General features: G+C 42.5%; 1 protein-coding gene across 3 annotated transcripts in view; it reads right to left on the reverse strand.

Annotated features, from left to right (window-relative positions):
• KLHL29 (kelch like family member 29) overlaps window positions 1-21,784 on the reverse strand; it is a 397,903-nt gene that overhangs the window by 39,796 nt on the left and 336,323 nt on the right. For all 3 annotated transcript variants that reach the window (XM_072333528.1, XM_072333526.1, XM_072333527.1), the window contains 2 exons: window positions 15,538-15,737; window positions 8,994-9,253 (listed from right to left, as the gene is read on the reverse strand). In XM_072333528.1, the coding sequence (XP_072189629.1) occupies window positions 8,994-9,253; window positions 15,538-15,737 (460 nt within the window). The remainder of the gene's footprint in view (window positions 1-8,993; window positions 9,254-15,537; window positions 15,738-21,784) is intronic.

Here is a 21,784-nt window from a genome sequence, read left to right on the forward strand (position 1 = left end):
CAGCCCTGCCAAGAAGGAGTCCTGATGGTCAAAGAGCTGGATATCAGCCAGCAGTGTGCTCTCATAGCTCAGAAGGCCAACAATATCCTAGGCTGCATCAACAGTGGGATGGCAGGTGCTCAAGGCTAGGCTAGATGGGTCCCTGTGCAGTCTGGGTTGGTGGAGGGCAACCCACAGCAGGTGGTTGGGACTGGATGATCTTTAAGGTCTCTCCAGTGTAAGCCATTCTATCATTCTATGGTCCAGGTTCAGTTTCAGACTCCTAACTAGGTACATACATGCATGTATTTGTCAGCGAGACATGTAAACTCATACAATAATTAACAGTCATCTAGTCAAAACACTTAATGCAGTCCTCAGAGCAACTGCAGCTGACTGAATGCACCACACACCAGGGGAAGCAGAGTATTAATGTCCCATTCTGGCCTAAAGCTGCGAGTTAGCAGCTCCTGGCAAAGGGACAGCATGCCTCAGAGCAAGCCTCAGACCATGCCACATTAACGTGTCTGCAACGAGATGCCAGCCCAAACTGGAGGGTGATTAATTTGCCTGTCTGGTGGGAATTTTTGCCCCCATTTGCCCTGGGCATTGCGCTCAGGTCACAGTCAAGCTATGAGGAAGCCTACATCACCTTGGGTCAACGCTGACTGAGAGGAATATAAAATCAACACAATTCGCTATGGATTCAAATTGACCTTTTTGGATGTTTAGACTCTACGATAATCTTTTCATTCTCACACAGAAGCTCCCCTCATCTTGGCAGGCTGGCCAGACTTAACCAAACTGGACTACAAAACAACTGAAGACTGGTTTTATTCCAAGCTGGTAGTTTTAGTGGGGACATTTACTTTGCTAAACTTTTCCGTGGCATTTCTCCTGCTCATCGTATAGGCATTATGAATACTTGCAAGTGGGCTTTATTCTGCTGCCTTGTAATTCGCAGTTACAAAACCCTCTTCAGTATCACATTAAAAATGATCTTTTTATTCTCAAATCTCTAATCCAGTACAATCCTCCCAGGTGCTCTCTGAAAGGGCTCTCCGCGTGCTCCTGTACAGGCTTGAGCTACAATATGCAGTTACTTTCCAAAGGAAATAAGTTTACTGCTACGGAGTCAGATTTCCTACTCCTGAAGTGTTACCGTGGAAAGATCTCAAGATTTTTAACATTTTTGAAGCAATGCCCACTGAGGTTAAAATAATGCTTCCCCTATGCCTTATAACTCATAACTCATCCGTCTCTCTTGCTTACTGTTCTTCCTACAAAGGTCCCTTTGTGCTATCTGCCTAAAGAAACATGTTTAAGCCAGAAATGGAAATACAGAAGTTTGATTACCCATGTTAAGGTTTGCTCCAACAAACTGCTGCTTCAGCAATTAGTGCTTAAACTGAGAAAGCTTTGGAACTGAAAAAAAGTAGGAACATATTTGATTCATCCGGGAGTGACTGAGGAGATTTACATCATCCCACAAGGGAATGGGTTCAGTGGGGACCTCTTTGAATGGATAATGCCATTGGGGATGGTCCTGAATCACAGAATGGCTTGGGTTGAAAGGAACCTTAAAGCCCACCTAGTTCCTACTCCCAACAGCTGAAGCAGCACCAGCTCCCTGCTGCATGAAACTCTTCAGACTAGGAAAGGGCACTCTTAACTGCAAAAATAAATGGCAAAACCCCCAGATATGTAGATGCCAACCTTTGCATTGCACTCTGTGGTGGGGTAGTGAGCTGCCTAGCAGAATGGCTCCAGCCTGGTGGCCCGACTTGCTTGCCCTTCCCAGAAATAGCCTTTTTAGGTTGTATTTTCATGGCACTGCTGTGCTATTTGGCAATTAGCGTTCTTGCTTTGATTCAACTAAGCCCCGGGTATTACAAAGGAATGCTCTGTTTTCAATAACCTCTTGCACATTCATACATCCAGGGTCACATCCAATCCCAGCCTAAGCTCTCTGGTGTGCTTGGTATTTATTCATCACCCGTACTTACTTCTTGGAATTGCAATGTTTTCTTCAGATTAAACCACAGGGTCTGCTAGCATGGCAGCTGACAGCCTCATAATATGCTGAGAGAACCATGTGGCAAAAAACCTGGTTTTCAGCATTGGGCTCACATGGTGACTCGGCAAGGGAATGCCACCTGTATAAATCTGATGCCTAGCAAGAAGAAAAGAGCAGCCCTTCTGTCTTCCTGAAATAAGGTTTCAACGTGACACCTTTGTGGCAGCACAGCTGACTTAATGCTGTAATGTCATCTGCACTGCATAAAGGGAACTGCTGTCCTCCAAACACATATACAAAGCAGCATACAGGCAGGCATTTCTAGCAGTAATACAAGGATATTTTTCTTTCCTTCTTTCCTTCTTTCCTTCTTTCCTTCTTTCTTTCTTTCTTTCTTTCTTTCTTTCTTTCTTTCTTTCTTTCTTTCTTTCTTTCTTTCTTTCTTTCTTTCTTTCTTTCTTTCTTTCTTTCTTTCTTTCTTTCTTTCTTTCTTTCTTTCTTTCTTTCTTTCTTTCTTTCTTTCATACATAGAATCACAGAATGATAGAATGGCTTGGGTTGGAAGGGACCTCAAGGATTATCCAGTTCCAACCCCCTGACACAGACAGGGGTTGCCAGCTGCTCGATCAGGTACTGCATTAGATTGCTTGGGGTCCCATCCAACCTGGCCTTAAACACCTCCAGGGATGGAGCGTTCACAATCTCTGGGCAATCTGTTCCAGCACATCACTGCACAGAATGATACAACAGAATATTCCGAGTTGGAAGGGACCCACAAGGATAATCAAGCCCAACTCCTGGCTCTGCACCGGACAACCCCAAAATCAGACCATATACATCGAGATAAATCATTAATCTATCACAGCTGGAATTTACCTTATAATAAGGCTTAAAAACCCCTCCATATTATCATCTCACTGGCTGAACTCTGCCAAACACTTTAAATTCCCCCAGAGGTCACCGCAATGGCAACTGCCATTTCCTACTCAAACCAGCATATAAATAGATGCACCACAAAAGCACGCTGCCAATAATTCAGTGGCTGAAGCTGGTAAGAAACTTCCAAAATCCAATGAACTCCTGACACGCAGAGCCCTTCAACACACTGATGCAAACACTGACATACAGTAATTCTCTGAAATGCTTCTTGGCTATGGCACTAAACAATTTTCTTTCTGGAGGTTCTTGCAACGCATGGGAACACAGCTGAGCACCTGTGAGAAGCTTCTTGCATATGGATGTCTTTGTAAGGTGGCTGCTTTAGCAAGAGTTGAAAACTAGTTTGTAAATACACTGGAAAATAACTTGGGAAAGCCACAGAAATTAAGAGACTGAGAGGTCTGAGGCCAGGGAGGCTCCTTAAGACAACTGGGCATGGTGGTGACGAGTTGATGGTTGGACTGGGAGATCTTAGTGGTTTTTTCCAACTTTAATGATTCTATGAATTTAAACCTGTTAGAAATAATTCGGTAGGTTTTCATTGATGGGTATCTTTTTTTTTTAAGTTAATAGATTAATGCAGGAGGAATTTAATGAACTGCAAACTTCACCCACATATTCTTTGTGGATCTCCCCTGCTTTTTTTTTATGTTGCTTCTTCCTCCCATGTATTGCTAAGTGCATATTCCTACGCTGATTCTGCTCCTGCTGCTCCCTTTTCTTCTCCTTCTCTAAGCCTGTATGGGCTCTGAGTGTGTCTGACTGCCACTAGGAAAAGCTTCATTTAAATCTGAGCTCTTTGAGCAGCCTGTCCCTGTGAAATCACAGTGGTTACCGCTCATCCCTTGCGTTTTTCACTTTCAGAGAAATTGGAGCTTCTTGCACTTTCATTATGGCATCTTTTTGAATTCGTCTGCTCTTCCCACAAATGGATTTCAAAGCATTAGGGTAGTCTGGGCTTTTCAAAGGAGTCTAATTGAACTGTAATAGAGTGTTAGTGCCTAATTCACTTAGGCTCCCTTGGAAGCTGTGCCATTCATACTTATTCCAGCACTGCTTTCCTGAAGCTTAATGCTCTTAAGTACATTGATTGATCAATTAATTTCCTATTACAATCAACTTAAGCGATCTGTACACGCTGGCATTATGTATCAGTGTTTGAATAGATCATTACATCCTTGTCACCACAGAACTGTGCTCATTCCTTCTCTGATTCCTCCTGGTCTTGGAGTCTGTTGGTCTTCTGCATAATGTTGGAGACTCTGTAAAATCTGCATGATGAACTACACTGCCATCTTAACTGCAGAGCAGAGATCTTTGATTTGCTCTCTCACAGTTACCCACCTGCTTCTCCTCCACAGTTTCTTGTCTCCTGTCAATTCTTTTTAATTCTTAAAATACATCATTTTTAACATAAATTCTCTTCTCCTTCAGTTTTCTTTACCCTCACTGCCACATAGAGCGCCTTCACAGAGGCCTTGTGTTTGCTCAGACTGATTTGCGTGGTCTCAGCTTCATCCCCATGGTCCTACAGCTGTCACATCCTCCCTGTACCCTCCCAAACAACTCCTCTCCTTTGGACTTCAAAAACTCACAGACGTTTATCCCTCTTTAGCTGTCATTAGGCCAAGTCATGCATATTCACATCTTTTAATCTTTTTTTTTTTTTCTCACATCAGTTCCTTCACTCTTAATCATTTGTGCTGCTCTTCTCTAAATTACCTCCAATTTGTCTACGCATCTCTGGTTCCCAGGCACCATGAAGATGCTGTTTAGACAAATCCGCCTCTGAGGACACAAGTTCATAGAAGGCTTTTTAATGCCTTTATGGCGGAGGCATTTCATTTTGCTGCTGGACATTGTGATTTTAAAAAGGGTTTAAAAGCAGGCACACAATTACATCCATGAAGAGTGCATCAAAAGGTGACTGCCAATGAGCAGAGCCTCTGCTCTGTCACTCACGGCTGCAGTAACTGCCACTCTTCCAGCCGTAAACTGCTCAGCTTGTTGAAATGTTTGCTTTCTCCTCACATCTTGCCCTTCCTCAGGGGGAGAGGGAAGCTTCACGCAACTAGGTACCTTGTTTTCATAGGTTTTCTGTTATTAATGGGTATGTTGCTGTGTTTTCTATGTTGGAGAAAAAAGATACAACTTTGGACTTGGAGAAGAAGATGGAAAAGTTTCCGGTGAGCTTTGGTCAGTCTGTGCTGTGGGCAAACAGCAAATTGCAGGGACTGAATCATAGAATCATTAAGGTTGGAAAAGACCTCTAAACTCACTGAGTCCAGCTGTCAACCCGTGCCCATGTCCCTCAGTGCCACATCTCCACACTTCTGGAACACCTCCAGGGATGGTGACTGCCACCTCCCTGAGAAGATGTGCCACCGTTTGATCATGGATCCTCGCAGCATCCTATGCAGAAGACACTGCTTCCCTTCAGCTTATAGGACAAGAAACAGGGAAAGAAACGTAAAACAACCTGCCCAAGTCCACACAGACAGTGGGAGGATGCATTCATGTTCAGGCTGGGCCCAAGGTGCCCAGCAGGAGCTTTTACAGGTGCTTGGATGGCTCAGTGCATGTTGTTTTTCAGACAGTGAAGCCTCCATTACGCTATAATTTATTTATCTATTTATTTGTTTATTTTTTGCACGATTTTGCCACGGTTGTAATAAGCTTATCAAGGGGACAACCGCTAGGATAAACACTCCAATCTTGTCCACTAGTCAGCGAGAGGAGTAAACAGAAAGTAAGTTCAGCTTTTCCAGATGTGTCAGCTGACTTGTAGGCTTTCCACACAGTGACAAGCAATCAGGAGGAATTCCTGCAACCAGCGCCCTGTGTCTGTTGGCACAGGAAACTGCCCAAGTATTCAGGACCAAAGATTACAGGCTGCTTCTTTTGGTGAGACCGATTAGACGCGTCTGCGCTCCGAGCATCACTAAAATAGCTCCGTAAACGTTACCATATGAGCCAGCGTGCTGCTCTGATGCACTGGATACAGCTATTTACCAAATCTTAGCTTAACACTTATGTCATTATCTGCACTGTTTCTCTATCTTATGTAGCTGGTTCAGCAACCTTTAAAGCACTGTTATTTTTTCTTTGTAACAAGTCTAAGGCTCAGTTTCTTTGCAACACCACAGAGCGCTTTTCTTAACACCATAAGACCTCGTACGAGAACAATTTGAGGAATTAAAAGTCAGACAGAGAGTAGCTTTTCAACTCGCGTTGCAGACAAACTCTGATTCCTTCCCTACCGCTGCCCTCCAGCCCGATGGTGAAAGACTAACAAAAGCAAAAAGAATCTGATACCCAAAGAAGAGCTTTTAGAAAGGCGCAGAAGCAGAAGGATATGTAACTCAATGCCCTTCATATGAGAATGGGAGAGAAAAATCTCCTCCAGGGTGGCCCTTTCAAGGGGGATGGGACAGGCAGTGACACACACGTTGCTGTAACAGCATAGCTCAAGGTGCTCTGGTGTGGGGAATGGCCATGTTAGCTTCACATAAGGGGTGTGATGTACCCTCAGGTGAAGGTTCACACTACGGGTAGCCCATTTTCAAGGCCTCACCACTCTTTTGGAGAAGACATTTTTCCTCATATCCAACCTGAATCCCCCTCCCTAACACAACTTAAAACCATTACCTCTTGCTCTACTGGTGTTATCTGGGAGAAGAGGCCAACCCACACCTTGCCACAACTTCCTTTCAGAGAACTGTAGATAAGGTCACTCCTGAGCTCCCTCTTCTCCAGAGGGTAATTTTTCTTCTCTTCTGCTTGTGCCAGAAACCTGCCTTTGGGTGAACTGCTGTGCCCTAAAAAAGCTGTGAAAGAGGCACTTAAATCACCTGTGTCAGAGCTATTAAGAATAAAAACCCTCTAATGTGACAGCAGAGCTTGGCCTGTCAGGTAAGGGCAGATGAGAGGTGTGAAGGAGGTGTGGGTCCTGGAAATCCAGGCCCTGAGAGACTTAATGACCAATGTCTTACCCAGGTGGGCGTTGGGCTGTTTTTAGCTAAAACCCTCCAGCAACCCTCCTCATAGATCCAACCAGTTGGCCAGAAGCACAAACCCTATTGCTGCTTTGGTGTCCCCCACGTGCCATTTTCTGACCCCGAAGGGAGAAAGAAATCATTGAGCAAATCCATCTCACCAAACTGTGAACAAAGTCAGTACATCCACACAGCTCTTGCAAGAAAGTCGAGCCTGCATCTGCTGTTTCCATGGTTGCTCAGACTGTAAAGCTTATGGGAGTTGGGTACTTCCTGACATGGCGGCCCTTACTGCAACATCAAGCACAAATTTTCACTCATCATCTTTATCTGAAATAAGATTATTTAGATCCTTCGTTCTTCCAACCCGCCCTCAGAGCTATTTGTTTCTGAGTACTGAAAATGCAGGAGTCATTTTTTTGTAAAGATGGTATTTTTCATGGCAAGTATGAGCTCCCACTTTTAGAAAATAAGTACCTATTTAACTAAGAGCTTTATAATAGATCAAGCAGTGCACAGAGTCTTAAAAAAAGAAAATCAACCAGAAACAACATCCACCTGAAGAAACCAGTTTAGTGGTAGCATTGGACACGAAAATAGTTATCTGCATGCTATCTTTAACATTAATTTATTCAAGACCCTCATCTCCGGATAAATACAAATTAAAAATTAAAGCCCTTGTAAAGTAATGCATGAAACCAAAGCACCACAGAGAAATTTTGGAGAAGGAAATAAAACTGACAGCGTAAACTGCAAAGGCTCTGCAGAAGGTGAAGAGAAAGGAAGGAAACTTGGAATTTAAATACAAAAACAACGCAGAAAACCAACCCAACCACAACATGAAAGCAAGAGAGGAGGAGATGGCGGCGGTGGAGAAACCACCACTTAACAAATAAATTCATAACATCACCGCAGCAGGGCGCGGGAGGAAATATTTTAACCATCAATTTTGAAAACACAACCCAGACCGCCTGATGAGTGACACCTTCTGTTTGCACCAGGCAAACTGACTCCTGCTGCAAGGTTCTCGTGCTCCAGCCCCTGGGAATAATCCCCAAGTCTGCATTAGTTTTGGAGCTCGGAGCTGCATGGAGCTGACTGCTGTCATCAAACGTTAAGCAAGCTGTGAAATACTCCATAAAACCGTGTTTTTCAATGCCAGCAAGAGCCAAAAAGTGGTTCATTTCAGTAAATCAATGATATTGTGTAGGTGTTATAGGTAATAACAATATCAGGTAATGCTAAAAGGCACCTCCAGCATGTGTGCGAGGTGGATGGAGACTGGCAGTTCCCCAGCACAGATTCTTGCTGAGCTACGTGACCAGCTCACACAGGACAGAAAAGGTGGACAAAAACCCTTGTCGAGGTCAATCAGCATGTCTGTCCTCCAGAAAGAGAGACCCGAGGTTCAGGTCACCACCCACCAAGACTGACTTTCAAGAGCTTCAAGCTGGAGGCTTTTAATTGCCAAGGACACCCACAACCATCAGTCACTGATTTTAGCATTTATCTGGAGACAGTGCTGGGTGAAGTAACACGGTTTCTTGAGTAGAGGGCAGACGGCACAGCAGAGATGGTTGAGTAAGGGCTAACTAATACATATATAACACTTGGGGGGTTATCTAAGTAGCCGATAGAAATTCAGAATCACTTGTTGTATGCTGAAGCTACACGCATTCAAGACGTGTCATCAAAAGAAACACTGATTTTCTGATAGATTTTGATTTCCCACTGTTACTAAAATGCATCCTCTTCATAAAGCAACGTCTTCCACAACCCTAATCCTTCCTGATTTATCTACGACCAAGCTTGCAGCCAGCAGCTTGAAGCCCGAGCTTTGTACAATGCATGTCAGAAATGAGATTTTGACTCCAAATGATCAGATATGGGGATCAGATTGTGAAATTACTTAGATTTTGTGCATAGCCTGCATTCCCTTTCTCTTTCTTTATCTGAATTGCCCATCCTATCTCCTTCTCATCCTCACATTCATGGTGATAGTTTCTATTTTAGAAGCATTTACGGGAACGGAGCAGAGTGAGGCTGCTGAGATTATTTTTTACCTGAGCTCTGATTGCAGCGTCCTTCTTAATCCACTTTATCACCGTTTCATACACCAGCTCCTCTGCTTTGGTGTTCAGGCTGTCATTGGACATGTAGGAAATGAAGTCGTCTTTTGAGATATTAAGGATCTCCTCTTGGTTTGCCACCTCTGGGAAAATCTGCAGGGCGTATGCTTTGGCCATGTTGTATAGTTCAGTGCACTGCATGGCTTCAGCCATGGCTAATATTCCTAAGCAGTTGCTAGCAGTCAGCTGTTTCTCTAAAAGGAACAAATAAAAGGCAAGTGAGAATTATTAAAAGCAAGATTCACTTTTTTTTTTTTTTCACGGAGCTCATGAAAAAAATAAATGCCACGGACAAAACTCCAACGCTAATTAATTTTAGGGAGTTAATTAGAAGCAGCACCCTGGATTACTTCAGGACCGGGGCTTAATGCAGAAAATCAAAGTCTGTCTAACAACTGAACTGGGGATTGGGAGAGAAACGCGCTTTCTGTGTTTGCTTTTTGTGTAAACCTTCATACACGCTGGGAAAACCCACTGACATAAGACTGTCTCGGGCTTCCCAAAGGACAGGAATCCAGCCAAGAGACTCCTGCTATTTCTACCGCTAACCATGTTGCTTTAAGAAACAGCAAAGATGTGAACGGCAGCGCAGACACTTAAGGATAAATGCAAACAGCACCGAGGACATTTCTGAGGATGCTGCAGTCACTTTATGATAATTTTTGCCCTGTTCAGCTACTAAGCTACTTCAAATAAAAAAAAGCCGTCCCTGTCCCCCCCCCCTCCTTTTTTTTTTTCAAAGGAACTTTGTTGCTGCTGAATGTGATGACATCCCTTATGCAAAACACAGATTATACCAACGCCTTCTGTTAAATGTTGTGTAGTGAGTTTCAAAGAAAATCATGCACAGAGGAGACAGCATTATCTCCTACCCGGCAAACAGAACTAGCAGCACAGTGTGTAGCTTTGTGGTAAAGTGTGCTACACCACACATTTGACTGCACTTTTTTTTTTTTTCCCTTTCAGGAAAAACCCACCAACTTCAGAAATTCATAAGAGGAACTTGATTTTTTTTCTCAGATTCTGCAAACCAAGCCACTATTTGGGATATGCTTTAAGAGGTAAGACAGAAAAAAAAAGGAAATAGAGAGGGAGAGAGACTTCAATAGAATCATAGAATTATAGAATGGCCTGGGTTGAAAAGGACCACAATGACCATCCAGTTCCAACCCCCTGCTATGTGCAGGGTCACCAACCAGCAGACCAGGCTGCCCAGAGCCACATCCAGCCTGGCATTGAATGCCTGCAGGGATGTGGCATTCACAGCCTCCTTGGGCAACCTGTTCCAGTGCGTCACCACCCAACAGATCACAGCAGGACTGGTGGCAGACTTCTGTGCTGCCAGAAAAAAGGTGCATCCCATCTGGGCAGTGTCATAGCTCAGAGCACTGGAGAGGAATGTCAGATAGCTCCAAACCTCTTCAAGCTCAACTCACATCGCAGTGCCTCCATGGGAAATGCTCAGTGATTTGTCCCTGCACTCTGATTCTGCCTTCACCAGATGTAAAACCAGCATGCTACCTATATGTGGCTTTTATTAAAATGGTATCATTTCTTTTTTAACCTGCTATAGCTCGAAGAGCTCAAAGACATCCCCTTCTGTGTGTGGGTTGTTGGTTTATTTATTTATTTTTAATAAAATCATATCTTTTTAAAATTTATCTTCTTCTGCACATCTAACCATCTCGAAAGAAGGCTATCTCATTTTGCATCAGTTGTCTGTGCTGACTGCGAGGTGGACGTTTCCTCAAGAACACTGGAACAGCAGCATTGCTTTCTGTTGGTAGATTCTGTCATTCGAATCCTGCCCAGAGACAGGCTGCAAACTGATAGCTGAAGCACAAAGCTCCCAAAATTCCTGCTTTTTTCCAGTAAAAGAACCAAAAATCTCTTCAAAGGCCTTTGGTTCTGTCTGTTGGCACCAGCTTCGTGTATACATATGGCTGTGGGTAAAATAATCACCTAACAGAGCCTCTTATTATTGCTTGGCAGACCTCCAAGTCAAAGACAAATCTGACACTGCCCCACTTCATCCTCGTAAGGTTTATAATCAAGGAAATAATCAGGTTTGACTCACTGTGCATCCATTTACTAGCACACGATGGAAAAGACCAGCAAGAATGAATCTTTCCCTTGGAGGGCCTCGCATTGCCTCTGTCAGGACAGATTCCCCTATCTCCTCAAGCTGAGCCTAAGGCATGGGGCAGCAAAAGCACAGCTTGCAACTGATTTCTTCTCATCTGGATAAGTTTCTCTAACTCCTGTATTATTGTGTAGATGCAGCCCTGGTGCACAGGGTGCCCAGGCAACTCCACATATTGCTGCGGACATTCACACCTTCTTCCCTGAAACTGCTTGATGCCCAAATGACTTTTTTCCTGTCTGATTCAGCAAGTTTTGTAAAGCCATTCAGGCTGTGGTATGCTGAGGAAGCTGGTGATGCAGTTCTTCATGCTTCAGCACTTTTGAAGTGATGGGCACCACAGCAAGGTGGACACAATGATAAGATGAAGGCTGGCACATGCACTAGTGGAACTCATTCCAGTGAAGTGAGACAGGAGTTGGAGCAACAGCTATGGGGGTGTAGGGAAAATCTTCCCATGAACTGAAGAAGCACACCCTCCATTTGTTAATCTGGGGCCAAGATTGATCTCTCTCCATTCCAGCTGGGACCAACTCAGTAACCATGACAGTAACCCTTTACACCCAGAAATGAACAATTCCTAGAGGCAATTTATCTGATAATATTTTGGATCTCCACTTCAGGATGAGCAGAATCATGCCTTACTGGTCCCTGTTACTCTTCATTGACTATAAAGGAAGCCTAAATGACTGCTTACCTACAAACTTCCATTGCATAATACAGCTAGTCCCAAGAGATTTCAGAGGTACATCCAATCAAAAGCAAACAGGACAAAGACAGCTAAAGACCAGGTCTGCCCCATCTGCTGCTGAGCCATTTTCCTTTGGTTACAGTGATTGCTGGTTTTGTCACAGTGTCGCTTAACTTGGAACAATTCATTTTTGTGAAATTTCACCTTGAGTTCATTCAGAACGTGACTAGTGACACAGCATTCAAGGACCGTTTGTAACAAATATGAGCTTTAAGAATATCAGATGTAATCTAGGAGGTTCGCACTGGTGGGAGTCAGTGTTGGATATCATATTTGTCTCCATGGAATACTGCAGATCAGCAACAAATATTCTCCACTTGTGTTACGTGCAATTTTGGAATCGTGTACTAAGTCAGCATGAGAAAGCCAGCCAGCAGACTGCTTAGATTGCACTTCTTGGAGGGCAAAGACTGGAAGAGTGGAGATAAAGTCTTCTAGGGTAGATGGTATGTCAGAAGAATTACTGAGTGAGACTACAGTACCATTAGAATGGAAGATCAGCGGTTGGCACAAGGTCCCTCTGTGTGCATTTCACTTAGAGATGGTTTCTAGATGATGACTTAGATATCTTCAAAGCTAGCACAAAACCTTCACTTCTCAGCATTCACTGTGGTCATTCTGATAGGGATCTTATTTCTTTCTCAGTTATTCCTGCCAGTGTCAAAATCACACCAACACAAGTAAGAGGTAGAAGATTTATGGATGCATTCACTGTACCAAAGATGTCTTGCTGTACTACTATCTCCAGAAAAGGTTGATGATTTAGTTTCTCCAGCACTGGCCAACATGGTTCTTCATTTGCTGCGCTTCTTCCTCCCTGAATCTAACAGGCTCCACCAATTTCTTTAGACTCGAAGGAAGCATATTTGGAGATTTTCAGGGACAGGCAGAAAAGTGAACTCACAGCATGTTCACTTCTGCATTGGGTGTCTCTGCATCACAGCCCAGGCTGTGGTACTGATGGACCTCCTGAAGTCTGATTTGAGCCATGACTGTGGTGGTAGCATCACTTCATTGTAAAAGAAATACGAAAAAAAGAAATATCTCTCAAGTCTTAAGCCATATGGGTAGAGGAAATACCTACGATGTCCTGACCAGTTTGCAAACATTTGCCCAGCTATCATATGGCACCTGCATGAACTTGTCAGCGTTGTTGCATCAGCTGAGAAACTGTTGTCACTTTGCATGGTCTAGACAAAAGCAGAGGAGACAGCATATGTGAAGGAGATAACATGGCTATAATTAGCCAAGTGAAGTTGGTTGACAAATCTCTTGTTGAAATGGCACAGTCTTCTGAGCACATTTGCAACAGGTTTCTACCAGATAGTGTGAATAGATTCGAGGTGCCTCTGCCCAGAGCAACACTGCTGGAGATGCTCGAGCTGCCTGGACATCATTCAAGGAAGATCCTCATGGAGCCTCACCGTTTAAAAAGGATGATTCAAATTTCACCTGGGATGTTGTTATGCTGTGCACAACAGGCCGATTAATTTTTTCTTTATTTTCACTTACCCTTCCACTTCTCTCGCAGTTTAAGCATGTCTATATATGGGAGAGGATCACTTTATAATATTGAATCTGCCAGAAACCCTGGAAAAGAACAACCCTATTTTTACAATATTTCTTTCTGCTTTGCTATGAGGGAGAAGAAGTGACTGGGATGAAGAGCCATAGAGAAAGCAAAACGCTTTTCCTTATTTATTTATTTATTTATTTAACATGGCAAATGCTATACTATCTCTGCGGAGCAATTCAGTCACAGCTATAAATAAAAATAAGCAATTACACTCCATGAATTCTCCAAATGAGAATACAAAATTCCAGCAACTCCCCATATATCACTGAACTTATAACCAACTCCACTATTTCGCACCATGACATGGTTCGCTGAATTCAAAGATTAAATATCGGAAAGGAGAAATCTCACATTGATTTAGTGAAATAAAGGTATTTTGGTTTTGTGGTTGAAGCTTTAGAGACAGTGCAACTGAAACGCATCTCTTCTTCCTAGAAAGGCCGTAAGATCTAATAATGAAAAGTGGTGAAGAGAAGCTGGAGGAAAGCAATGCTACAGCCAGAGCCCTCACTCAAAGTGCACAACCAACACAGCGGATTTGCAAAGTGTAGTTTTCATTTTGTCATTATCCACACATTTGAGAACAGATGTATAAATGGAATGGAAAGAAGAAGGGAATACAATGGCACAGATACTTTACTGAATGCCTGCAGTGGTACCAGCCTGGTCACATCACTAATCTTGCCAGCAGGCCAGATTAGCAGTGAGAATTAACACCATAGACAACAGGTTTTGTTTGAGGATTTCTTTTTTTAAAATGAGTGACATTTTCTTAAGCTTCATCTTTCACATGGTGCAATTTGAAGTGTTTATTTTTAGCAAAAATTGACTAGGAAGAACATGTAGGCCATGTGGGTTGACGATAAATTTGGAGTTCAAATAGAATGAATACCAAGCTAGGGGTTGAGGGAGTGTAGAAATCTGATATCAAAAAACATATATATTGGAACACGGACATGGGAAGTAAGTCATATAAAATCAAGCTCACATTTGTTTGTGTTAATAGGTTTGTGCTAATCAGTAATTTTTAAATGATTACTGTCTAGTTAAGTGAAATTATAGCCATGTTATTAAGGGAGTGGTGTGCGATACAGGAATTTGGACCAACTCAACTTTAGTTGAGTTCCACCTCTGGTTCCTGTTTTGCCATGGCAGAAATGGAGCTGGCTGGTTCCTGTATGGACCAGTAAAGCTTACTAAACTGACATGGTAACACTGGATGGTTTTGAAATGGTTTGTCCTGGAAGATACATGGAAATGCAAGAGCAAGATGACATGGTACTATGGATTAGATGAATAGGCTTCACAGGGGATCATTGGAAATGGACAGAGGGACTGGCATGAGGTTACTCTGTACACTCTCACTGGGACAAACACTCCCCATGCACATAGGGCACACCAGCAACCAGAGGAGGGCAGGGGAATCATTCATTCCTATCCACTATTTGTAAGGATATGCATGCATCAGACCTTCTCTCTATATGAAAGAGCATATCCTGCAAACATTCAGCCTGCAGTAGTTCAATCAGACCTTGTTTACAAGAACACTGGAAGGATTTTCTCATGGATGCAAGAAAATTGCAGATCCTGACACCTCTCTGGGAGTCTCCCTCCAAATTCAAGATTGTTTGACAGGTGCAACATCCAAGGTTTGCTGTCGTAGTTATAAACAACTTGTGTATTACAGTCAGGTATCCATGCAGAGATCAATGTCTATGAAACCAGATGTCACTGTGGTACCAATCATAAAACGAGATTCAACAGAAGAGTCTATCCAAGATGTGAAAGCTGTTGTCACTCATACAACAGGGTATACTTCTCTGGATTATCTTCCATAAGCCACTTTGTTGGCATTCAATCTTCAGCCCAAATAAATCATGGTGGTTGTTGTTGTTTTTAATTACATTTAACTCTCTCCTCATTGTTATCTTTTAAGTGTTAATAGGAAGTCTTACAAACCTTTAAGCAAAGTAAACCTTAAAACCTCACTATATGAAATGATTCTTACCTAGAAACGAAACGCAGACTTTACAGAAAGTGTGAAACTGGAACTTGCTGGCAGCTTCCAGGAGAGTTTTAGCATTGGCTGAATCTATGATCAAAGAACCTGTATAAACAAACTCCAGGAGTAATTCCAGGACATCCGCAGTGAGGTTGGACATGGCCAATTCCAGCTTCTCCCCGCTTCTGCTACTGTCTCTTGATGACCTGGTAACAGCAGACAATGAAATTACGAACATTACACCATCCCCATTTTGTTGGCATTTAGATTAGAGAGGGCTAGAAAATTGCTTTGCACCTCATTATATATGTACATATATATATATATATATATAATATATGTATATATATATATTTGTTGTATACGGAACCGAGGAATATGAATTTTAAAATAACTGAACTTAAAACTTTAACTGGATCTGAAAGAGAAGAGTCTTAAAGCAAGTCTCACAAAAAATCTGTTTATTGCTACTCTGCATTTTCATGCAAAAACAGTTGCAAAAGAAAAGGAAAGGAAAGGAAAGAAAGAAAAACGAATGAGCCAACATTAATGAAAATGAGGAACAGGATTAGCTTTCAAAGGGAAACAATACATTTTAACATCTCGGTTAACATCTCATCTTCTGTGCATAATATAACTGTTAAGGAAAAAAGCCTCTCCAATTTCAAGAGAAAAGGTCATCTAGTTTTTCAGGAATCCAGTACTGAAATAATTTTAAATGTCATGTCCATTTAAAGATACATTTAAGGACCTTTTCATCAGAAATAACAATAATAAATATTAATTTCTACTTAGCTTGAACTTCTCCGTACGTTATATTGAAGTGTATATATGATAGATAGGATACGCATTAACAGATAGTCATATAAATCTAAATGCTTATTCTAAAAATCTATTGTTCCCTTTAGGCACTAAAAAAAAGGAAGCCCTTCATGGCAATTGCTTTGAAAACTGAATACAAGACAAGATAGACAGACAAAATGGTTAGAGCAAAGTAGGGAGAGGGGGGAAAACAACAACCAGCTCTGCCACAGGAAGCCAGCAGCCATCCTCTAGGAGTTTCATGACTGTGGCCTACGGTTTTTCCTGCATGAAGTGCTGAACAATTTGGGAAATCAAAGTATCTCCTGCATTTGAAGTGTGGATTAGTGCTTGTGAAATTATTGGACAAAAAGAAAATTATACTGAATTAAAGTAAGGGCCCAGTTCTTAATGCATGGTTGGCTGATGTGTCTGCAACACTAAAGACAGGTTACACCTGAAAGACAAAAGTGATAATAAATTTTGTCACATCAAGGAGGGGAGGGGAAATCTGTTGGAGTAAGAAAATAAATTCTTTTAATGGTTAGGACCATCCAGCACCTTCTCAAAGAAACATGAACTTCTCCTAGTCACTGGACAGTCAACGTCTGCTCGTTCCAATTCTGCTAGAGTACTTGCAAAAGCCATTGCACGAACAACACAAAACCAGCATACGATTCTGCACGACTTACACGGACTGGCCAAAGCATCACTATTCACAGGCAACGCCAGCTTGAAGCGTGAGCAAATGCACTACCAACCTCCTGGGTTCACAAAGCTGCCTAGAAAGGTGATGGTCGGACCTCAACTACTATACAGACCAAAAATAAGTAGCATACCAGCTTCAGTTTTATTCCCTCACACAAAAATTACGAATTTGCCACCCCCTCGCCCCACTCCATCCAATATATAATTTTGGGAAATGCTTAAAGCGTTCTGTGGATGCATTGTGATTGATCTTCCATTGACTAGCACTGTTCCAGTCAAGCACACTGCTGTGGTTCATGTGATTCTTTACAGGATCAAAGCTTTAAAGATTTCTTTCCTTTTTTTTTCCTACTGACAGAACCTATATGGTGTCCATTATCACAATGGGACAGCAGCAAGCAGTACTTAATTCTGTATGCTTCTCTAAGGTTAATGAACAGTGGCTAATCCTGTTCAGTAAAGAAAACTGAGGCAGAAAAAAGAAAATTACTTGCCTGTGATCGCAGAGAAAGCTAGGGGTAAAGCAAAGAAGTAAATGCCATCCTTTTATTCTAAGTCATGGGCTGGTTGGATCCTACTCCACACGCAGATGGTTAAGAATGCTGTAAGAACTGACCGTGTTACCCATGGCTTCCCTACAGGCAGAGATGTGAGTGCTACCCTGAGTCCTTATGCTTTATCACACCACAGTATTCTTTCTGAACTGTTGCATATGAATTCAATTTGGCACTCAAGGCAGAAAACCTCAGGTGTGAAAACAGAAGAGTCACCGTTTCCTCGATCCTCAAGAGGATGTCACAAAATATTATTTCTTCCTTCGCACGCTCAGACAGCAATAACATTCGCTGTATCTGATTTATCTCCAGTTGTGCACACATCCGCTGCTGCACCCTGGGCTATCAAGATGCCTCCTGGTACCAATGTAATTCTTGCTGAATTGCTTCCAGAAGTGCTTAGTACCTGACAGTGAGTTCACATTCAGGTGGGCTCGTTAATAAGGACATTGCTTAAAATTTAAGTGAGACTTGGAGATATCCAGCAAGTGACAGAACTGGGCTCTTGGCACTGCAGGAAGCCCCTCCTTATGCAATTATTTATTTAATGCCACTAATTGCACCATGCTGGTGATGGCTGTGTGAAGGACTGTGTGTGACCCTGTGACAGCTGCCCAGGGAGCTGTGAGCTCTCTCCCAGAGCAGAGTTGAGGAGGCACAAAGGAAAAGATGATGTGACACCCGTGCTAGCATAGACACGTACCGACGCCAGCAACAACTGCAAGCTGCTATTTTTCAGAATAATTAAGTAATAATCTCTTTTACTTTGTAATATACCAAGCAATAAACTGCTGCTGCTGCAATTGATTAAACGCCAAAGAAAAGCTAAGGTGTTTAATCAATCACTAGAGCCACTTACGGCAAATATAATACAAAGCTACAGAGATTATTGATATTACACAATGAGCCAGAAATGGGAAAGAAAATTATCCCTATTCCTTCCTTGATGATGGCTGGCATGCACTGTCTGAGCAGTGAGCACACCAGTGGGCTGGACCAAATGGGAATCTGCTGGGAGCTGGTTGGGTGCAGCAGCACAGGATGGAAAACGGGATGGGAGTGGGTCAAAACAAGTTTTGATGGATCCAAAATGAGTTTTTGAAGGAACAGAAGAAAATAGTGTGTGGCAACAGGCTGATGTGACTGATGTGGGAAATAGATTCCAGAAATGTATCTTCTTCATCAATTTCAGTGAAGCAGGTTGTGGAATCCCCTTCCAAGCCTGCCTAGACCTTGGGAAGATTTCTGCATTCCTGGTTTTCATTTGTATTAGAATATCATAGAATCATTAAGGTTTGGAAAGACCACTAAGATCATCTAGTCCAACCATCAACCTGTCCACATCAACATGCTTTCAACAGTTACACTTTATGTATATGAGATTTATCCTCAGTTACTCTGGAGAAACTGCAGTGAATGACTAAAGCTGCACTGCAAGAACAGAATTTAGCCTTGTAATACCAAACACAGTTGACTGGGGTAGATATGTATGAACGCAGTGCTCCAAATATCTGATCTTGTCAGTAGCTTCAGTAGCAGCAAATGATTAGAGAAGTCCCTCTTAGAAATACCAGCCCTGAGAACATCACTGACTTCCTGCCCTAAGAGTTGTGAAAAGCTATAGCTCTACTTGGTAGAGCTATATTGCTGTTCCTGCCCTCCAGGCAAAAGCAGGGGGCATTTTGGGGGTGGATGGTCCATCTGCTCAGTGCTTCCATCTCGCCTGAAGTCAGGTAATGTACACTTATCGTCTATGGACATCACCAAACGTGGCACAAGCTGCTATTTGCCCTGTGAACTCTGAAGTTTAAATAGAATGATGTCATTTTATTGGCCTTGTAATCATTGCTCATATTATAAAGGTCACACATTTCATGCTGTGGCAGAAAATCAATAACTCTCCCAACAGCCTCTGGGGGAAAAAGTTGTGCTTCTGAAGAATAATATATAATAAACAATTTTAGTCCTATCTTTATCACTGCTGTAATCTTTGAGAACGGCGACAGTAAAAATCTGGCAAAGGCTGATATATAAACTCATTAAAATTAGGAAGTGATTTAGAACAGGACTTTTAAAAGATTAATCTTGGGCTAAACAGCAAAGAGGTTTGTTTAGGTCTACATTTAAACAAGCCACAAGAGCTCCTTAACAGCTTAATTTTATGGTAGCTGTTGGGGAATTCTTTCAGATTTACAAATCATGTATTTCTCCAGCAAGGTGACAGACCTGAGCAATGTGCAAGCAGAACTGAGCCAATAGATAAGCAGGAAGCACATATATACTCTCAGTGGATAAGAGGGGGGGGGGTTACAGGAAAATATTTTGTATTGTCTGGAATAATTAGGTCTGACAAAATAAAGCCGAGGCTTTGAGCATGCTCTGGCTATCTATCCTTCAATTTAATTACTTAAAGTAAAGACGAAAGAGATACAGGGTGCCCTTTAAAGCAGAAGGTGGCTCAAATTATTTCAAAAAACAGAATAAAAGTGGTGTCCCTTTCTGTTAACTAATGTATACAGAAGAGCTATATCTAAATATATTTATTAGCTAAATATCTAAATACGGATAGCAACAGCAACAAGAACAACCCTAAAACCTCACCTGCAGGACTGGAGTGTATCTGACCACAAGTACGAGCAGAGAACTTTACATTTTTGGTATTTGTTTGTCCTTCAAAATCATTTCCATACAAGTAATACAGAAAGACAAGAATCAGCGCTGGTGTTCTCAAGCTCAAAATAGGGATGCAAGTGAGTTTTCTGCACCTTGAGTTATAAATATATGTGTATGTATGCCTTCTCACTGCATTATTTGTATCAACACATTCACTTCGCAGAGCTTCTGTGTGATTTGGTTCAAAACATTTAATAGTGAGATGGTTTGAGTTGCAAAGCTGAATTTAGAGCCTGCCTAAAGCAGCCATGTAAGTGAAACACTGTGAAGGCATCCATTTGTCAACTTACGGTCAATGCTATCACCCCTGATTCGGGCTTCCCTCATGGGTTGGACATGCTGCCTTCAGCCAGATCCCAGCATGACTGACTGTTTGGCTACAGCCTTGCTCCATTTTAGATGAAAAGCAAAGAGCTACCTTTCCCCGGTGCAGATGCCAGCCAACTCTCTGTTTACAAGCTACAGTCACAACGTCAAAACAAATTCTGGATGTTCAAAATGGAGCCATCTGCACAGGATAAACATGAAAAATGTGAAACGTTTTATGTAAATGTACATTCCTGACTAGGAACAGTTGGTTCAACTTCCTCCCAGACTGCCTCGCTGGGAACAGGAGGCCTGACACAGTTTGTGACACCTATTTACATCGGAAGCCATATGACTCACTGTGCTGTGGGCTCAAAGGTATGATGTGGATGGTACTGACATAAACGATTATCTTGCAAAATAAAGGCACTCAGAATTACCACTGCTGAAGCTAAGAGCAGGTGGCACATGGGACTCGGTGAGTGCCTTTTGTTTTCTCCCTACCCACAGCCCATCAGCTTGCAGGGAGCCTGCCACCATTACCTGCTGCTTACTGCAGGAAATCATAGAATCACAGAATGGTTTGGGTTGGAAGGGACTTTTAAGCCCATGTAGTTCCAACCCCCTGCTGTAGGCAGGGACACCTCCCTCTAGCCCAGGTTGCTCACAGCCCCATCCAGCCTGGCCTTGAGTGCTTCCATGAAGGGGGCATCCACAGCCTCACTGGACAACCTGTTCCCCAGTCAGACTAGTTCTGGAATTCCAATTGAAGAAACAGTGGTATTTCTGACTATAATCATCATCACAGAATGGCTTAGGTTGGAAGGGACCTTAAAGATCATTCAGTTCCAATCCCCAGTTTTATAGCTCAGGAATCACAATAACCTCCACAAAAACCACAAGGCTTAGTCAATAGCACTCTGCAGGACTGCCAGCACACAGACAGGAGCTCCAGCTCCATTCCAGTATGCGCTTCTGAAGCACATATTCTGGGGTTGGTCTCTCCCTGCATAGAGCAAAGCAGAGTCCTGGCCTGGCAGCTGCATTTTGGCACTACCTTTTGTTCTCCTAGAATCTGCCCCATCATCCTGACACCCCGATCTTGTTGGTTTCCTTTCATAATTGGAAACATTAACATTTACCCTACGTTAATTTTATCTCCATTCCACCGGAGCAAAAAGACAGGGGGGGAAAAAATAAAATTAAATTGT

This window comes from Excalfactoria chinensis, chromosome 3, assembly GCF_039878825.1.
Source record: "Excalfactoria chinensis isolate bCotChi1 chromosome 3, bCotChi1.hap2, whole genome shotgun sequence".
Classification (NCBI taxonomy): Eukaryota; Metazoa; Chordata; class Aves; order Galliformes; family Phasianidae; genus Excalfactoria; species Excalfactoria chinensis.